General features: G+C 47.4%; 2 protein-coding genes across 4 annotated transcripts in view; one reads left to right on the top strand and one right to left on the bottom strand.

Annotated features, from left to right (window-relative positions):
• The window catches only part of RIBC2 (RIB43A domain with coiled-coils 2), an 87,447-nt gene extending 84,421 nt beyond the window's left edge, over positions 1-3,026 (bottom strand). For both annotated transcript variants that reach the window (XM_019544293.1, XM_019544292.1), the window contains exon 1: positions 2,887-3,026. In XM_019544293.1, coding sequence (XP_019399838.1) covers positions 2,887-2,997 — 111 coding nt within the window. In that variant the 5' untranslated portion in view covers positions 2,998-3,026. The remainder of the gene's footprint in view (positions 1-2,886) is intronic.
• Positions 3,027-3,127: 101 nt separating this feature from the next.
• SMC1B (structural maintenance of chromosomes 1B) overlaps positions 3,128-19,261 on the top strand; it is a 67,291-nt gene continuing 51,157 nt past the window's right edge. For both annotated transcript variants that reach the window (XM_019544294.1, XM_019544295.1), the window contains exons 1-4: positions 3,128-3,269; positions 4,423-4,611; positions 13,208-13,320; positions 17,271-17,474. In XM_019544294.1, the coding sequence (XP_019399839.1) occupies positions 3,161-3,269; positions 4,423-4,611; positions 13,208-13,320; positions 17,271-17,474 (615 nt within the window). In that variant the 5' untranslated portion in view covers positions 3,128-3,160. The remainder of the gene's footprint in view (positions 3,270-4,422; positions 4,612-13,207; positions 13,321-17,270; positions 17,475-19,261) is intronic.

The following is a 19,261-nucleotide window of genomic DNA, read 5'->3' on the forward strand; positions in this document are numbered from 1 at the left end:
GCAGCTAGGCAGAGGTGACAGTGAATATTACAAGTTACACATTAGGCAATAATTTTAAAAGTGTACCTAAAAGCACAAAAACACCACATCTACTGTAAGTTTATAGGATGTTTCTACTTCATGTTTTACTTAATCTCACAACAGACGACAACTCCATCCCCCATGTTACCGTTACCTTTCAGCTGTTGAATATATCATTTTCATCTAAATAAAGATAAACATTTACGTGGGTTTCTCTTGCATTTCTGATGTTTTTCTGGCAAATTGATCTGTTATACACCTGTTTGACATATTACTATTGCAAAACTCTTTGTGCCATATCCTCATTTGCTGTAAATTGGCATCACTTTATTAAAGATATAGAGACTCAATGCTGACTTACATCACCTGAAGATTTATCACTGAATTTAACTTGTAAGAAATGCTGTAGAAACGTATATGACAGAACAAACTAAATGATATATTTCCACATGCAGAAAAGTGGAGTTGCCTTCTTACTTTGTTATTTTTGTGTGCTTTATTATTTCCATCTACTAATTGATTGTTATCATTTTCCTTTGATGGATCTGGGTACTGGCTGTTGTTACTGGTGACAGAATCTTGAAGCAGATGGATGACCGCTCCGACAGCATTTCTGCTGTTTCTAGGTAATTAAGTTGACTGTGGCAGAAAGGTCACATGTATAATCCAAAGACTGATCGCACACTGGATGAAAATTCTTTTCAGTAACGTGAAATATAAATCTCAGTCCCTAAGACTTGAAGGATAAAATTTAGCCTTGTTGCAAGCATACCCAATCCACCAAATGCAACAAACCAGGGCTGCTTTCACCCATTCTGAATTTGATCTTATGTGATCACGTAAAATTGTTCATGCAGACATTATTAGGTGACACTGGATACTTCCAGTATGCGTGAGAATTTCACTATACTTGACAAATATTAGTTCACTTAGCATCACAGCACATCTGCAAAGCAGGAAAGTGCAGCTCCACCCCTTAACACCCCCTACCCGAATCAGGTGGCAAGCCTTTTGGCCAACATGACAAAGGCTATAAACACATCAGGAACATCCAGATGAGCAGGGACGTGCAGTATGTGGCACCGCAAGACAGGTCTGTAGCACCACACACTGAGGATACAGCCATTCCCTACGGTGCTACTTTGTAGTAGCAGGGGTCATAAAACCCACACCAAAAAATAGTGGGGTGATGCACATGGCAGTATTGCGTGCTGCCCAGAACTGGCTGGCTGGGGCCACACTCTGGCTTCTGATCAGCCTCCCAGCTGCAGATAGCATTCAGATGTCCCCAGAACCCCAGGTCAGGCTGCTGAGGCTAGCACAGGTCCTGGCCCCAGACTCCCTTACTCCACCTGAGGTAACCTGCTGTGTGCCAGAGCATGTGTGGCATAGGCACTCCCCAAGGACAAGTAGTAGCAAACCAAGTTGTGCCACTTGTCCCCATACATGTTCCTCCTTGTCTGGACACGCCCATTGAGTTTATCCTCAGTCTGATTATCCCAGCCTGGGAGTCCCCAGCAAAACAGGTGGGGGCCAGCCAGCCAGAGGACTGGACACCAAGAAGCTTGAATGGCAATTAACTTAAATTTACTACTCCTGCCCCCAGGCTAAGTGTCAATTCAGATACTTCACATAAACAAGAGACAGTGGGATTGGTCCTCTGGATAAAAACAGACAACCAGCTTCATTCAAAATTTGATCATTTTATCTCCTAGCAAACCCCAGATTTTACAGAGGAACAGACAAGTTTATTGTCCCACATTAACTGCCTGTGAATTATCCAAATTAACACATTGCCTCAGAACCATCCTGGCTGATGTCACTCTCCCTAGGCCTAAAGAAGGGTGTTTATGCCGGAGAGCTTGCAAAGAACAGTTTTTCCAACTATTTAGTTGGTCTAATAGAAGATATCACTTTTACCCAAGGAACCTTGCCTGGATATCTTTAAGAGTGTTATATATGTTACAACTGCCTGGAGATGGCAGGAGGGAACAGCAGGTAGGTAGGCTAAGAAGGCTCTCTGAATAAACAAGCTTTACCAGTTTAGAAGTTTAACTCCTTAGTCTTTTGAGAATAACACGGCTAATTGGAGTTAATTACCTTGTTTGCTTATGTAAATAGGGATCGAATTACAGAGAAGCTCAGGGGATTGATCCCCATCGTAAGAGATGAGAGTCTCCCCCCGAAGATTTGCATGATAACCTGGTATAGTGCCATAGCAAGGGGCGAGAGCGGGGGACCGCCCGGTGTACTGACGAGGGGCGGGATGTGGGACGGAGTCACGGGTGGCTCGTTGGGAGCCGGGGCCCCGGGGACAGGGGGAGGGAGACTCCTGCTGCTGCGTGCCCTCCCGGCCAAGCGTGGGCACATGCCTGCCTGATCTGTGCAGGCTTTGCTCCAGGAATCAAACTTCGTTACTATGGCACTGAGGGGGGCGGGTCCTTCCATTTCATTCGGGCAGCTCAATTTTTTTTGCACAGCCCCCAAGAGTCGCCGGTGCAAAATGAATTCGTTTTCTACCTAGGAAAACTTTCACTATCTTTGAATCCCCGCAGCCCGACGAGGGGCGCTCGGACCCGACACCTTACGAAGAAAGGGATTTGCTCCTGTTGAGCTGGTCTAATAAAAAACCCTCACCTCCTGCTCCAAAGCTTGCCTGTTTTTTGGAAACGGCTGCGCCCATGTGCGGGGATGCGGCTCATCTCACCCCAACGCCGCACGGACCCGCCTGTTGCTCTCTCCGCACAGCTTAGAAACACGCACGGGTTTAACCCACCCTGGCCCGCACCAGCACCGCAGCGACACAGCGGCTCCCGCAGGCCGGGATAAACCGGGACTGCGCCCAGCGAGCGCGCAGCTCCTCACCCCGATGATCCTGGCGCGGGCGTCAAAGATGCGAGCCTGCCGGCGCCGCTCGTTCTGCCACCGCCACTCCCGCAGCGCCGCCTCGGCGCGATCCGGCCCCGGCCGCAACATGGCGCCACTGCCCCTCAACAAGTGCCGTTGCCACGGCAACCAAGTTTGTCCGCCCCGCCCCACCAGCTCTCGCGAGACGCTCCGAGACCTGTACTGGGCTGCGCTTGCGACGCTGACACGTGCGCGAGGGCTAGACGTAGGGCGCTGCCTTTGTCCGTCCGCCATGGGTTTTCTGAAGCTGCTAACGATGGAAAACTTCAAGTCGTGGCGGGGCCACCACAACATCGGGCCCTTCATGCGCTTCACCAGCGTCATTGGGCCCAACGGCTCAGGTAGCCCCGCCCTCCGGAGTGGTACCTCCCCTCCCCCCACCCGGGTGGCTGCTGGGGGGCAGTGCGCAGCCAGGGATGCCTCGTCACAAGCAGGGGTGTTTGCGCAGCCATGAAAATGCAAGGGAGTATTTGCACAGCCTGCCATGCACCGGAGATCTTGCTGGGAGTTGTGCCACATGTTGCTGCCCTGCTTCCAGGGGCTATGGACACTCAAGTCACTTCACCACATTGGGGTTACTTTATTTCCAGCTAAAAAAAAACAGGGCACCTGTCAGGGCGGTGGTAATATTGTTTGCAGTGATATGGCTGCGCCCTGCCCCTCACTCCCAAGACACAGCTACCCTAGCCCTATTCCTGGTCCCAGTACTGTGCCCCCCAGACCATGCTGGTGTCCCTCTCACCCAACATCTCCCCCAGCCGGCTGCTGCCCCTCTCTTGCAGCCTCCACCCCCTTCCCCCCACCCCCAACTGCTGGTGCCTCTCACTACCAACCCTGCTACCCCAAAGAATGCTCCCATCTCCTTCCCTTGCTGGAGGGGCAGGCACCTCACCTGTCTGCCCACCCTGCTGCAGCCCCAGCAGGCACCTGCACCCACCCACACATGTGTACAACCCCCATCCCCTCCCAACAGTCCCCATGCCCTGGCCCTCCAAACCCTGCCCCCCACAGACTTACCTGCTTGCAGCTGTTGGGGCTTCACACAGAGCACATGATGTCCCTGCCTTCAATCGCCGTCACCTGCTTCCCACAGCCCCAAGCAGCTCTTTTCTGGGGCAAGCCAGGAAAAACTTTGATGCTGAGCAGAGGCAGAGCAAAATTCCCAGACATTTGTTGATATTTTAAAAAAACGTCTGGACAGAGATGGGAGGACCCAAAAAGAGGACATGTCCAGGAAAATCAGATGTATGGTAACCCTACGCTACATCAATTTGGGAATACCGCGAGTGGGGATATTGTGAGACTGTTGGTTCTAAATTATTTAAAAATCTCAAAAAAAAAGTTGTTAGTGTCACTATTTCTTGAATGTGTATACAAGTTGTGAAAAACACTTAAAAAACAAATAGAGATTGAAGTTAAAAACTTCAAATGAGTTGTGAGCTATGCCCGTTCATTTTTTATTCAACTAAAAAAAAATCCTTTTTTATTTTTAAGGCAAATCAAACATAATAGATGCTCTTAGTTTTGTGATGGGTGAAAGAACAGCTAACTTGCGAGTGAAAAATATTCAAGAACTTATTCATGGCGCACATGTTGGAAGACCTGTTTCTTCTGCTGCAAGTGTAAAAATGGTATATTGTGAAGAGAATGGAAAAGAAAAAACATTTGCGAGAATTATTCAAGGTCAGTAATAAGCTTCTACAGCCAGCTCTGTTATAAATTGAGGTCCAGACTCACCAAAGTGTTTAAGTAGAATTTAATCACATATGTCTGAAGCTCAGTTATTTACAGCAGCTCACCTAAGCTCCTAGGTGTACATGGACAGCTAGAATTTCACCAATGAGACTCCTTTTCTGCCTATAACATCCTTTTATGCCCATAACTCCGCTATTGGCTGGGAGCCTGTCTCCTGTCTAAACCAATTTAGGATCTACCAGCTAGTCATACTTGTGCCAGTAACCAGGCTAGGCATAATTGTGCCAACATCCCCCTGAGCAGGACCCTTCTGCGCTCCCTACTTAAATGCTGGCAATGCTCAGTGCAGACACCTACACAGGATAAACTCAGAGATGTCATATAAGAACTAGAGCTGTGCAAGTTTTCAGATAGAGCTTTGGATCCAGAGAAGCTTCGGGTCTGAAACAGCACATCTGGGTCAAAGCACTGGCTTCGTTAGGCTTTCCAAAGCAGTTTGGAGCTCCCGAAGAGCTTCAGAGTTGCCTTGCAGTTCCGCCATAGGGTATAATGGGGAAACAAAATATCTATAACTTTGTTGTTTTTTGTCCGATTAGGTTGAAATTTTCAGGGGTGGTAGACTGCAGAGAGGATGAAGCTTGCCAAATTTCAAGAAGATTGGTGCAGGGGCTTGGAGGGAACAGCATCCCAAATTTTTTAAAGCAAAACTTCTGTCACGTCTATGTGTTACAACACAGGAGGGTCAAAACTGCAGGGCTGGTAGCTGTTACTGAGGCCACAAAGCCTGCCAAGTTTCAAGAAGATTGTTGCAGGGGTTTGGGGGGAACTGCCCCGAAAGCTGCGGACAAGCAAAACTTGTGCCATGGGTGCTGTGGAACTGACCGTCTGTCTTGGGGAGGGGAGACACTACTGCAGGCCTGGCTGCTAAGTCACTGTGTTACCGGTTCCCAATCAATCAATCATGATTCACTCAGGGACTTAGGGACCAGCTCAACAAGACCTAGCTACTACATAACGACTTAACGAGCATCAATTAGCACCTACAAAACCAGGCTAAGGAGAGGAAAGAATACAGGCAAATATTGGCTGTCAGTAGCTAGGGGTGCAGGGCCCCAAACCCCCCTGCACCAATCTCCTTGACAGCTGGCAGGCATCATGGCTGCAGCAGGGGCTACCATCGCTGTAGCTGTCACCCTGCTGTGCCTCAACACACAGGGTCACCCATGGCACAAGTTTTGCTTGCCCACAGCTTGAGGGGCAGTTCCCCCCAAACACCTGCACCGATCTCCTTGAAACTTGGGAGGCTTTGTGGCCTCAGTAAAAGCTACTAGCCCTGCAGTTTTGACCCCTCCGTAAATGTGACATGAGTTTGGCTTTCAAGAATTTAGGGTACAGTTCCTCCCAAACCCCTACACCAGTCTTCTTGAAACTTGGCAGGTTTCATGCTCGCAGCAGAGGCTACCATCCCTGCAAGTTTCATCCAAATCGGACAGAAATCAAAGTTATAGATATTTTATTGATTCCCCATTATGCCTTATGGCTGGATGTCTGAGGCAGCTTCAGAGCCCCTTTGACTGGATCAAGGCGGAAGCCCCATCCAGAGCTCTGGATTGGATCACGGCCATCCAAAGCAGCCAGATCCGAAGCCGGATCAGATCGCTGCCAACTCGCACAGGCCTAATAAGAACCCATGGTGTCAGAGGCATTCTGCCTTGTTGTCTTTATGAGTTCTTTCCAACAGAAGAATGACTTCATGTTTTGCAGTAAAAAAAATGGTGGAAGTTCAAAGCTGACATTTCTGAAAGGTGCCTTTCATATAAACAAGTTGAAAACCACTGGACTAGAGCAGTGATTTTCAAAGTCATGGAAGTCATGGAACCCTCCCATATCACTTCTGCCGTGGAATCCCTATTCCTATCCGAAAGATGGACAAGTTTTGTAAATGTAAATAAATATATACAAATAACGTCATTTATTCTATTTATTTTTCTTTATGTGTACAAATAGTGATGACTGTGAAAAGATAACTATATACTTGCAGGACACACTTGATTTTAATGTGATGGGTGTCCTTGTCTTTCCTTTTATAAAGGTCTCTGATGTTTGGTATGATGGTTGACAATTGTAGATGCATCTCTGGTTCTGCATCTAGCCTGTTTCAGTGTTTTTATTCTTTGTAATGGTGCTTGATGAGAAATCTACCTTGCATAAATAAGTAGTAGCAAATGGCATTAGCTGGATTACTGCATGGTGAGTAAATTCAGGATGCTAGTTCAAGAGTTGTAGCCATAAATTCCCCAAAGATATTGATTTGAAGTGTTAATAAGCTGCTTGTGCTACAGGGAGAAACAAAGATCTCCTGCTCAGTGTCCACCTCTCCCTCTCATTTGCTGAGTTTTCCTGGAGTTAAACCCAAAAAACCTGGTAAAGAAAAGGGGTGACAGTATTTAGATCTTGAGGAGCACTGGATTTGCAGCTGAATAAAGGCTTTACTCTGTGTCTCAGCAAAGCTGCTGAACACAAGGCAGAATGATATATTAAAAGTAACATAGCAAGACACTTAGGCAAGCATTTTTTAACCATACAATATTGTTGTACGGTATAGAGCTCATTATGTATCATTAGGAGGTAAAGCAGATTTTGCTTATGAATGCTTATGCTAAGCCATCCATTTGCTTATGCTAAGTAACCATCTTAACTGTGTCAACCATTTTCAAGTGAGTCTGTAAGTTTGTGTGAATGAGGTGAAGTTTTAGGACTGTGGAGATGATACAACCTGAGACCGAAAAACAGACTGGAACGTGAAAGACAATACGTAACTGGTAACAGAATCCGAGATAAAGATATGTGAAAAGGTGAATGGTAATTGGTGAAGAGGCCTGCAGAAGCTTCCAGGTTTTGGTCGAAGTCTGCCCAGTGACTGAAAGAAGTGGAGTCAAGGTCTTAGACGTGTGCTTATAGCAAAAAGACATGTAAATAAGTGAAATACATAGGTAATTCCATGCTAATGAAATAAACAGAAAACAGAGGTGGAGCTTGAGATAGGAGGGACTATGAGTGGAACAAAGAAGAAACGAAGGTGGAGTAAATGTTAGTGAGCGGGATCCAAGGTGTATAAATGTAGAAAGAACTAATGTTCACAGTGGTTCCCCGGTTTCTTTGGGAGCTAGTCTGAAGCTGTCTCCATTTCGAATAAAGCTGTTGTGAGCAATGTGTGCTGGTGTTTGCTCCCTGAGCAACTGGATCCTGAGCAATTGGATTGTACTCTTCCTAGTCGTTGGGTGCTGCATGGAGTCGGGGTCTAACAGAAACAAATAAGAATGGTCGATGAATCTTTCTGAAGTATTGGAGTATTGCATCTAGTTCTGGGCACCACACTTCAAGAAGGATGTGGAGAAGCTCTAGAGAGAGTCCAGAGGAGGGCCATGCTCATGATTAGAGGGCTAGCGACTACGTCATCTGAGGAGAGACTGAAGGACTTGGGGCTGTTCAGCCTGGAGGTCTGGGACTTAGTGGCAGCCTACAAGTATATTAGGGGTGTACATCAGGGCTTAAAGGAGCATCTATTCACTAAGGCCCCCCAAGGGAGGACAAGAAATAATGGGCACAGACTGATTGAAGATGATTTCAGGCTCGACATAAGGAAAAACTTCTTTAAAAGTTGAGCGCCAAGGGTTTGGAACAGGCCCCCCAAGGTGGTACAGTTACCCATCCTGGCGATCTTCAAGAGGCATCTTGACACCCATTTTGCTGGGGTCATCTGATCACATCAGTCTTTGCTGCCCAAGTGCAGGGGGGCTGCTGGACCCAGTGATTTGTAAGGTCCCTTCCAACCCCTAACAACTATGAAACTATGAAGGGTAATTAACATGAGCTGGCTGATGGATTTGCTGATTGGATTGCACAGCCAGGCCAGGGACTTGGTTATTCCTGGAAAATATTTCCTGAAAGCTGTTCATATATTAGACGGTTGTTAAATTATGCAACACTTAATACCTTCATCTAATTCAACTAGTAATAAACAGATCATGGAAGGACAGGAAACACTGAACACTATTTTTCTTAATGCTGTTGCACCAAAAATCAAGTTTTAGAAGCATCAACTTGATTTTATCTTGGACATTCAAGAACATTCATATTTAGTCCCTGACAAGACAAGTTCATCTAATTAAGCTAGGAAAATATATCCATGAGATGCCAATTTCTGTACCCAAATAATGTCAACAAATTTAGGTGCAAGTTTAAATGGAAGGTGAGAGAAGAAAAAGTGTGTTTCTTTTTGTAGTTTGTACACGTGAATGAACACTTTTCCACAGGAGAGCTAGTGGACATAAGTATGTATGTAGCAGGACAATTATTTGTATACTGCCCATCTCTTCATACAATACCAAAACTACCTTGGAGTTAAGAGGATGAGCTTTAATAAAAATTTACAATTTTCACTGCTTCACGAAGCACAACTTTCAGATTGTTCAGCATGTGGTTCATAATGAGCTGGATAGTGAAGACTGCAGGCATCTGCTTTTCATATAAGGAACAACATTTTCAATGCATGCTGCCACGCCTCCAACTTTTTCAGTCAATGCTTTCATATATGGCTTTTCCTCTTGTTTTTGTCTTAAGTGGACTGTACAAAAGCAGGCATTCCTGTATTGAAGCTTCGAAGAGGCAGCACAAATATGAGCAGCATAGCCGACCCAGCAACATCTGTGGATTCTGGATTCATTCATTTGAAGAATCAGGCCAGTGGAACTAATTTGAATATGCCTAACTGTAACAGAGCCTGGGCCTGTTACGATTGGTGTGGAGGAGCCCAAATGGGCCCCATACCTTGGAGACATTCCCCACACCCACCCCAAACCATCAGAGGCTGAGGATCCAGGCCTGGAAATGTAGCGAGCCTCCCAGCAAGGGAGCTCACTCAGGTGTGGAGAATGAAGAGCTGGCCCACAATAACTGGCAGGGAGAAAAATAAAAAAAACACTGAAAGCAGCTTCTGGGGGTGGCCACACCAGCAGAGGCAGAGAACGTGGCTGTCTTGAGCCTGGGGTCAGTCATGGTCAGGCAGCTGCCAGGAGGGGCCCTGAGCAAGAGTTCTCTTTTGTTTGTTTATTTGTTCATTTAGTTTGTGTGGGTTCTCTTCAAAGCCTCTGAAACATGGGGGGGGCACTGGGGGAGAAGGGACCCTGTGAAAAACCTAGCAAGCCAGAGATCTGGAGCCAGTGAAAAGCTAAGTGGCAGTGTATTTGTTGAACTTTGTTTCTTCTGTCTTTCGTACAAACCCAGGGTGGTATTGTGTTATAGACCAGGGGGTTTCAACTTTTTTGAATCATTGTATCCCCCAGCAGCTGGATGTGGGACAGTGTACCCCCAGCCACTGAGCTGGGAGGGGGGTGGTATGTGGCTGGATGTGGAGCGGTCGCAGCCACTGCATGCAAGCTTCCCCTGTCCCTCATGTCTGGTTGGGTGGGTGGCGCCTGTGTGGCAGCACAGGATGGTGCATGGTGGCTGTCTGTCCCCACCTGCCCACGCACACCTCCTAGGGCCTTCTCAGATACCCACCAGGGGTATGCATACCCCTGGTTGACAACCCCTGCGATAGACTAACTTGGCTGCAGTGGAGGCAAGAACCCTGAACAGTGGGTCCTTAGCTAAAGCCAGCAGTGAAAGTAAAAGTAATTGGCTCAGAGTGCGTGACCAAACTTGACTAGCTCCACCCTGCCTGAACGCTAACCATAATAGTGTATATTAATTAGCTCTGATTTGCAACTATCAGACATGTCTTTAGTGTGTCTTGAAACCATACTGTCCAAAAGTTGAACAATATATATTTTCTTACCTGACTAGTTGATTGCCTGTCAAAAATGAGGGGTTGGAGGTAGCCAGGGACAGCAGCCTGTGTCTGACCCCGCTCCACCCCCCCACCTTTGGGGTCACGCCTGCTCCCCCTTTCCCCCCGCCGCTCTGGGGCTGGGCTGCCCCCTGCCACCTCTGTCTGCTGGCCCCGTCCACTCCGTTGCCGCTGCCTGCAGGGCTGGGGGACATGGCCAGCGGTGCTGGCCATGCCCCCCACCCCTGTCCTCTCTGTTTTTGCAGCCTGCAGGGAGCAGGAGGTACAGGGCCAGTGGTGCTGGATCCGCTCCCTCTTCATCCACTCCATCGCCGCTGGCTGCAGGGTCGGGGGGCCAGGGCCAGCACTGGTGGCCCATCCGCTCCATCGCCTGCTGGCGGGAGGACAGGCCTAGGGCCAGGCTCACTCCCCCCACCCTCTCCCCTGCCACTGCAGAGTTGGGGCTGCTCCCCCCACCCGGTGGAGCCAGCAGGGCCAGAGCCCAGTGTCCAGCACTGAGCCCCCACTCCCCTTGTCCGCCTCTGCTCCCACCCCCAATTCAGGCCTGATCCTTTCCACCCCCACCCCGGCCCTGTTCCTCCCCAGCAGTTCAGGTTTGGGGCCACTCCCCCACCCGTCCCTCCCCTCACCATGGCAACCCAAACCCCATTCCCCCTTCCTCACGCCACCACCACCTCCTCCGTGGGGCATGGGAGGGCGCTCCCTCTTTCCCCCACTCTGCTGCAGGGCCAAGCCTGGCCCCCCCACCCTCCCTGCTGTCATTGCGGGGCCTGGCATTCCCCCCTATACCCTCCATTTTGGGGCCAGCCCAGGCCTGGTGTGACCCCACTGCCCTCCCCATCACCACCAACAACTCCAAGGAGTAAGGGTGGGGAGCAGTGCTGGCCCCCCTATTCTGTCTGCTCCATTGCCGCTGCCTCCAGGAAGCGGGGCTGCTCCGTCCCCTATGTCCCCACCATCATGGCGGTGCTCCACCGTGCCACCCCTTCCTGTCCGAACTCTGTATTTGCATTCTGATTAGTTGTTTCCATCAACTAATCAGAGTGCAAATAAACCGTTATGGACAGACAGACAGACAACAGTGTTTATAATATTAGAATTTTTCATCCAGCATGCAAGTCTCTATTTCTCTTGCACATAGCTATTCTGAATTTTCTTAGTCTTAAAACGAAGTACTGAAAACAACCATATTTGACCTTCAGTAGGCCGATGAGACTGTGCCATCCTTGCACACACTGAGGAAGACCTCCAGATCATGCTGGATCTTTTTGAAGAAGCCTATTGAACTTTGGACCTCTCTCTCAACATTGTGAAGACGATGGGGCTCTATCAGCCTGCCCCAGGCCATGAATGTGGCCCCACTCCCCAAATTAGCATCAAGGGAAAGACTGGAGGTAGTCAAGCACTTCCCCTACCTCAGTAGCTCCTTCTCAGTGAGCAACTGCTGATGAGATCCAGCATAGGATCTGGTATGCAAAGTCCTCCTTTGAGAAATTCTTTTGGCATGTATTTATTTATTGCAATCTTCAGAAAAATACTATGATCCAAGTCTATAATATAGTCATTATCCTGTCCCTTCTCTGTGGAGGTAAATGTGTGAACTACCACCCTCATTTCAAGAGTCTGGAGAGTATCATTAATGATGCCTCTGGAAAATCCTCTGCATCAAATGGGAAGATAGCTGCACAAAGGCCACTATCCTTGCTGAAGTCAATGGTACCAGCATTGAGTTGGTGATCCTCAAGAATCAACTTTGCTGAATCAGATGTGTGAGGATGCCTGACATATGGTCTCTGTACTTCTCTTTGTTTTATTCCATATTTGAAGAATGTCACTTAAAGTTCCTATAGTTAGTGTATTATACTGTACAATTAGTGTTTTATACCAGTGTTCCCCAATGTTTTTAGACTGCGGACTGGCAAACCATGGACTGGAAGTGACCACGGACCAGCAAACTGTGGACCAGCATAGTGCAGATCAGAAGTGACTGGCATACTGCAGACTGGCAGCCAGCCCTTTTTTATACTCAGCATAAAAAAGGCTTTACTGCTGGTCCACAGTATGCTGGTCACTTCGGACTTCCAGTCTGGCAGCCAATCCTCCTGCGAACCAGGCCGCAGACCGGGGGTTGGGAACCTCTGTACTATACAATGTATTTATACTGTATCTATTTCTGACTTTCCTAATCTGCTTCCAGAATGTGTGTGTATGTTCATGTGTGCTTGTACTTCAGTATTGCAGTTCCCTGTTCAAAAGGTTTTTCTTCCTTGTATTGCTCTATAAGAAGATCATTGCTAGCAAAATGAGGAACAGCTTAACAGACCAGCTGAATTTGTCAAATATACTAAAACAAATATTTTTCCCATCTAATCTCAATTGTCATAGACTTAACTCTGTTTTATAACAAAAAACAAGTACAATGTTTTTAGATAGAACAATGATTTTCTCTTAAAGCTGACTTTAAAATATTTGGTCACAATTAAAAGGCCACTTGTACTTTGTAAATTAATTCAACAACTTTTGATATAGAAAGATATGATTATAGAAGGGACTAAAAATGTATTTATTTATAATAATGATACTCATTTAAAAATAATATATATTAAGAAATGTATTTGAATTATATTAATGCATTCCCAGCAGTTGCATTTTCATACATTTTGAACATCATCTTAGGTCAAGTATTAGGCTGTATATTACTCTTAATTTTATTGTTGTTTCTTCTTTTATCAGGAAGTTCTTCAGCATTTCTTTTCAATGATAAACCTGTCAGCCGATCTGTATACACAGCTGAGCTTGAAAAAATAGGCATAATTGTCAAAGCAAGGAACTGCCTGGTTTTTCAGGTAAGTATTGAAGGTCCAAACTTACAACTTACAAATTATCTGCAAGCTAAATAGGGACTGGGAGGGCCATGGAAGTACAGGTTTCCCTTTATTTATGGGGGTTCTGTATATACAAATTCACTTTTATGCAATGAGCATTTTTAGACCCATAATTCATTATATGTGAAGTAAATTTGCTCTTGTGCGATTGGTATAGGCGCCCCCACCCCCCTGCCCAAGCAGGTAAATCGGGAGAGGGGAAAGGCCAGTAAGGCTGGGGCTCCACTCATCCTAGCACTTGCTGCAGCAGCCCCAGGTGTAGCCATTGCCAGCTGCCTCCAGCTGCTGGGCTGCACCATGCTCCACCTGTCCCCCACACCTGGGCTCCACCTATCCCCACTCACCTCAGCTCCTGGTGCAGGCAGCTACCTGCCCTAGTGCAGACAGCTGGTGTTGGCTGTTCCTGGGGCTACTGCAGCAGGGACTGGGGCAAGTGGGAAGAAGTGGAGCCCTGTGCAGCAACAGCCTGGAGCCGCCACTGGCCCTAGCTTGCTTCAGCAGCATGCTGTCATCCCATGCGCAGATCTAGGGGCACGTGCCTCCCAGGAAGAGCCCAGCACAACCTTCCAGCCCACAGCCCTCCTTGAGGGCACCCCTCCCCACCACTGACACTTCCCTCTTCAGCTGGTGCCAGCTGCTCCTGGGGCCGCTGCAGCAGGGGCTGGGGTGAGTGCAGACAAGCTGCACCGTGCCCCATGCCGCCCAGGGCTCCACTTCTTCCCACTCACCCCATCCTGTACTGCAGCCGCCCCAGGAGCAGCTGACACCAGATACCTGCATCAGGGCATGGCACAGCCCAGGAGCAGGGGTGAGTGGGGACAGGCAGAGCCCAGGTGTGGAGTGACAAGTGGAGCACAGTGCAGCCCAGTGGCTGCAGGCTGCTGACGCTGGTTGGTCCCAGAGCCACTGCAGCAGGGGCTGGGGTGACTGCTACTCTGTTTCCTCTGCTTTGCTCCCTTCTGCAGCCCTGGGAGCAGCACCCCTGCCCCTTCCCTGGTCCCAGCTTCACTCCCTCCCTTCGTCACCACCATGGGAACCTATCCCTATTTGTTACACTATAAAGTGGGTTCACTTTATGCAAATTCAATTTATGTGCTGTTCTCCACAAACACATGTACCGCATAAATTGAGGGAAATCTGTAAAATGCTTAAGTCATGGCAATAGACAATTACTGTACATTAGGGGTGGGCAAAATACAGCCCATGGGCCAGATCTAGCCCAACAGATGAATTTATCTGGCCCATGGCTGCTCCTCTGAAGGAGAATTGTATCCAGCCTGCAGCTGCCCTGGTGCTGCTTGGCTTTCTCCCTTCCCTATGCCAGCCAGCTGCAGCAGCAACAACCCCTCCCTGGCCAGCCCACCCTATCCCACCCCCAGCCCATAGTGTACCTCCAAGACTGTGGATACTGAGTGTCTAGCCAGGCTTCTGCCCATTGACGCTATCTATGCAATGCTTGGACCCTATGGCCATTCGCAGACCAGACAGCCAAGCCCCTGATGAACAGAAGCTCAGGTAAGGTTTTCCTTGCTGGTGGGGCAGGGGTGTGGGGGGAAGATGGCCAGGAGTCATGGGTTATCCAGGCTCTTTTGTGCCAGGGCTTGGTAGGGACACGGGTACCGCTAATACAGTGTCTCACTGTGTCCCCATGTACCACTTTGGGCTGCCCCATGTGGGTGCAGCTGGAACAGTTGGTGCAGCTCCTGGCTGACCCAAAGTCCCCTTTACACAGATGGGGTGGACAGGAGCCATACCAGCTGTATCCATTTAGCCTGAAGTGGCATGTGGGAACAGTGTGGCACCAGCCTAGCCATGTGCTGGGGACTTAGGGCAGGGCAGGGAGAAGTGGGGAACACAGTGCGGAAGCTGGGAGCCCCTGGGCCCAGCTGGTCGGTGCAGGGAGTTTCCTCCCATCTGCACCAACCCCAAGTCCCTGGAACGCAGCCAGGTCACAGGAACTGTGCCAGCACGGCCCAAGGTGGTGCACAGGAATATAGCATGGCGCTGGCCTGGCCACCTTCTGGAGACTCAGGGTCTGAGAGGGGAGGGCAGGAAAAAGGAGAGAACAAAAGTTAGGTTCCCCTAACTTTGGTTCTCTCTGCCCTTAGATCAGGGGCGGGCAGTTTTTAGTTGTTGTAGCCAAGATTAGGACAAGACTTTTTTTTGTTAGCAAGAGACTATTTCTTGGTGCTCCCCAGTTAGTCAAACTAGTAACTGTGTACAGCGGGGTGAATAATTATGTGGGCTGGAAGGCCACTTACAGAGTTTGGGAGAGCTGTTGTGGGGTGGGGGCAGGGAGAATGGTGCTGACCTGGCCTGTGACAGCTCACCCAAACTCTGTAAGTGGCCCTCTGGCCCACATAATTATCCACCCCTGCTGTACACAGTTACTAGTTTGACTAACTGGGGAGCACCAAGAAATAGTCTCTTGCTAACAAAAAAAGTCTTGTCCTAACCTTGGCTACAACATAACATGTCTTGAAATGAAAATTAGGTGGCTTGCTGAGAGATGTGTTCATAAGAAATCCAGCGATTTTTGTGCTTCATTAGAGACACGCGTTCTTCATTTTTTAATTAACTAAGGTTGATTTATTGAGCCAAAATGATTTTTCTCCTTATTTTTATAATATTTGTAGAAACTGAGGTGAGAAGATATTGTTAAGATATATGGTCTGTTTTCCTCCGGACACAGTTTTTCCTTAAATATTTTTTTTCTACCACTGTGTCCAGTCTAGCCTAGTTTAATCTATGACTACAGATTTATTATTGACAATACAAGCCACTGGCATTTTTTATTTATAAAGGCGCTCCCCCACAGTGCTAGCTTCCTTCCAGTGGCCTGTCAATGAGCCTAAATACTCAAGTGGAAAAACTTCTGTTAAGGTGCAAGTTCATTTTATATGTTTGTTCAGAAATTCAACTTTCAAAGCTACCAGCAAGTATGCTATTCTTTTTAGAGGATGTGATGTTCTGTGGTCATTTTTCCAGTAGGAAATAGAATGAGATGACTAAACTCCTTTTGTGCAGTCTTCTGCAATGGTCTCAAGTTGCTGCAAGGAAATTTGAGGTTATATATTTGAAAATACTTTCTCACTAGCAGGGTAGTAAAGCACTGGAACAGGCTACCCAGAGAGATTATGGAATCTCCATCTAGGGAGGTTTTTAACACCTGGCTAGACAAAGCCTTGGCTGGGATGGTATAGTTGGGGATGGTCCTGCTCCGAGCAGGGGGTTGGACTAGATGACCTCCTGAGGTCCCTTCCAGCCCTTATTTTCTACAATTTTAAAGAACCATCAGAGGTTATATAAAGAGTATGATAGATTTGATTTGGTGCTGTAGAAGAAGAACTGTATCCTAATACTAATATCCTTTTAATCAGAATACTAGTTGGAACTGAAAATACATTATAAAAACATACACATTAAAATTTTCTTGAAAAGCTTGCCCTACATTTATGTTAATACACTTGAAATAAATGGGGCATAATACTGATTTTTTTTTGCATTGGTGATAATACTGTATCAAGATCCCAGTTAAGTTTTATCAAGATCCCAGTTAAGTTTTAGCCTACAGAATAAGAAACATGTTTGAAGTATATAAATTGTATATTTTGAATACTGATATTTATATTGTAATTTCCAGTTCATTTTTTTTTGCTGGTTCTGGGGTTCAGAAGATACATGATGTTAGAATTCCACTGTTTTGTAGAAGATATCTGAGTGTCAAACTTGGGTTCGGTGGATTTTTAAGTCTCCATGATTTAAAAGTTATTCAAGCTTGTGGAATACTATGGAAGCAAGCTCCTGAGTTGATGAAAATAGCAGCAAGTTTTAATCATTCAATCACTGCACAGTAGCGCAATCTGTGATACTGTGATTCATAGCACTACGTGTTTGCAACTCCATTTTAGGGAGAAGTAGAGTCAATTGCAATGAAGAAACCCAAAGAAAGAACTCAACTTTTTGAACAAATTAGTAATTCACGGGGCCTGACTGAGGAATATGAGAAAAAGAAGAAGAAAATGCAGCAGGCAGACCAGGACACACAGTTTAATTTTAACCAGAAAAAAAACGCAGCAGCTGAACGCAAGCATACAAAGTTAGAAAAAGAAGAGGTAACTCCAAAAAATTTCAAATTTAAGATATTCATGCATAGGGCTTGATATCTCATAAACTCATATAGTACACAATACAGTTTTAAGATAAGTAATAGTTTTTAGAACTTAGGTCCAATGTCTGTAATAATTTTTTCTTTTTTTCCCCTACAAAAAAAGGTCCTTGATCTTATATTTTTTAACTAGAATTTTTGCCTTAAATTTGTGAATGACTTATGTAATCTGAAATACTTAACCAAAAAGAACAAATCTGACCAAGGAAAGCCTGTGAAACTGTGAGCCAGTGGGTGTATCTACACAAGACATTTACTGGCATCTACGCATGCGCCCCTATTAGGACATGCAAAACTAATAAGCTCCACACAAAACTACTGTGGAGCTTTTTTATGTACAGCAGCACTCCTGTAGATGCTGCTCCAGTTGGCTGGGACACAGGCTGCTTCAGTGTGAGGCAGCTGGCAGGAAGACCCCATGCTCAAGCACCCTTGTGCCCCAGCTAACTCCATAGTGGCATATGGAGCCCAATCTTAGTGGGGCCGCTGCCAGCCCGGGCTACTTCAGTCAGGCTCCACGTGCTGTGCATGAATTAATTCTGGAGCAATATGCTCCAGAGTTTATTAATGGGCATTAATTGCATGTGTAGACACGCCCAATATATGTTAATGATATTGGATTTCTATATATGTGTGACTTTTATTTGGTCATGGTGTGATATATTTTTGAAGGAGCAATATAATAATTTATTATTGGGCAAAATGTTTAAAAGTGGAAGAAAAAGTTTTGTGTCCAAATGAGCTTGGTCTTAGAGGGCACCTGTACATGCGTATTTTCCTGCAAGTGCTGACTGATCACCACTCCTACAAGCAGCTGCAGCGATTGGCCACAGCAATTAGCCATCGTGGGATTGGCTGTGGGTTTTCCCCCGAGCAGCGAGATCAGCTGCAGGAGGACCGCCCCCGCTCCGGTTGGTGGGATTGGTAGTGGGGGCACCCCACCCCGGTTGGTGGTACTGTTCTAAGGACCTGACTAAGGTGGCACCAGTCACCTATGGTATCAAGGTTGCTTCGACATGCTATAATTGCAGCACATCGGAGCAGGCTGTATTAATCAAGTCTGCTGATGCGTAGTAATTGCTATGCTGCAGCAGACTCCAGCTGTCACGGAGTCACGTAAGTGCCCTGTGACTGTGAGTATGATTGGCAGAGCTGCCAATCATCCAGGCAGCTCAGATGCCGGTTACCAGGGCAACCAGGCGGGTCACGTGGCCAGAAGGGGGCAGGGCCAGGCCTTTATAAACAGCTTAGGCTGGAGCCTGCCTCACAGTTCCCTTCTGACTGCCGCAGGAGCAGGAGCTCTGCGGCTGAGCTGAGTGGCCCAAGTTAAGTGGTAGCAGCCTTACCACACTAACCGGCTGCGATGATGCGGGGAACAAGATCGACCTGAAGGGGGGTAGGACTGAGAGCCCTGGCGGGGCTTGGAGTTATGGTTAGGCGTACGAAGCCTCTGTGTTTATGTTGCAGCCAGATGGCTTGAGTTTATGTTACAGTTTGCACTGGAGGACCGGGTAAGGCTGTAGGGGAGCGAGGAGGCCTCACAGGGGCTCCCCAACAGCTTGGGGGTTCCCAGTGCCCAGTAAGGGCACAGTTGCCAGCAGGGCACTATTGTCGGTGCCGGAGAGGCACCGTATTGCGCCAGGGAGGCGCGGTGTGCGGGGTTGCCAACCCCGGCCCATAAGGGCGGTGTTTGCCCAGTTGGGCAAATGGACCCAGAGAAGGGTCAAGGGGACA

The sequence above is a fragment of the Crocodylus porosus genome, unplaced genomic scaffold, assembly GCF_001723895.1.
Source record: "Crocodylus porosus isolate Cpor-Errol unplaced genomic scaffold, CroPor_comp1, whole genome shotgun sequence".
NCBI classification, from domain to species: Eukaryota; Metazoa; Chordata; order Crocodylia; family Crocodylidae; genus Crocodylus; species Crocodylus porosus.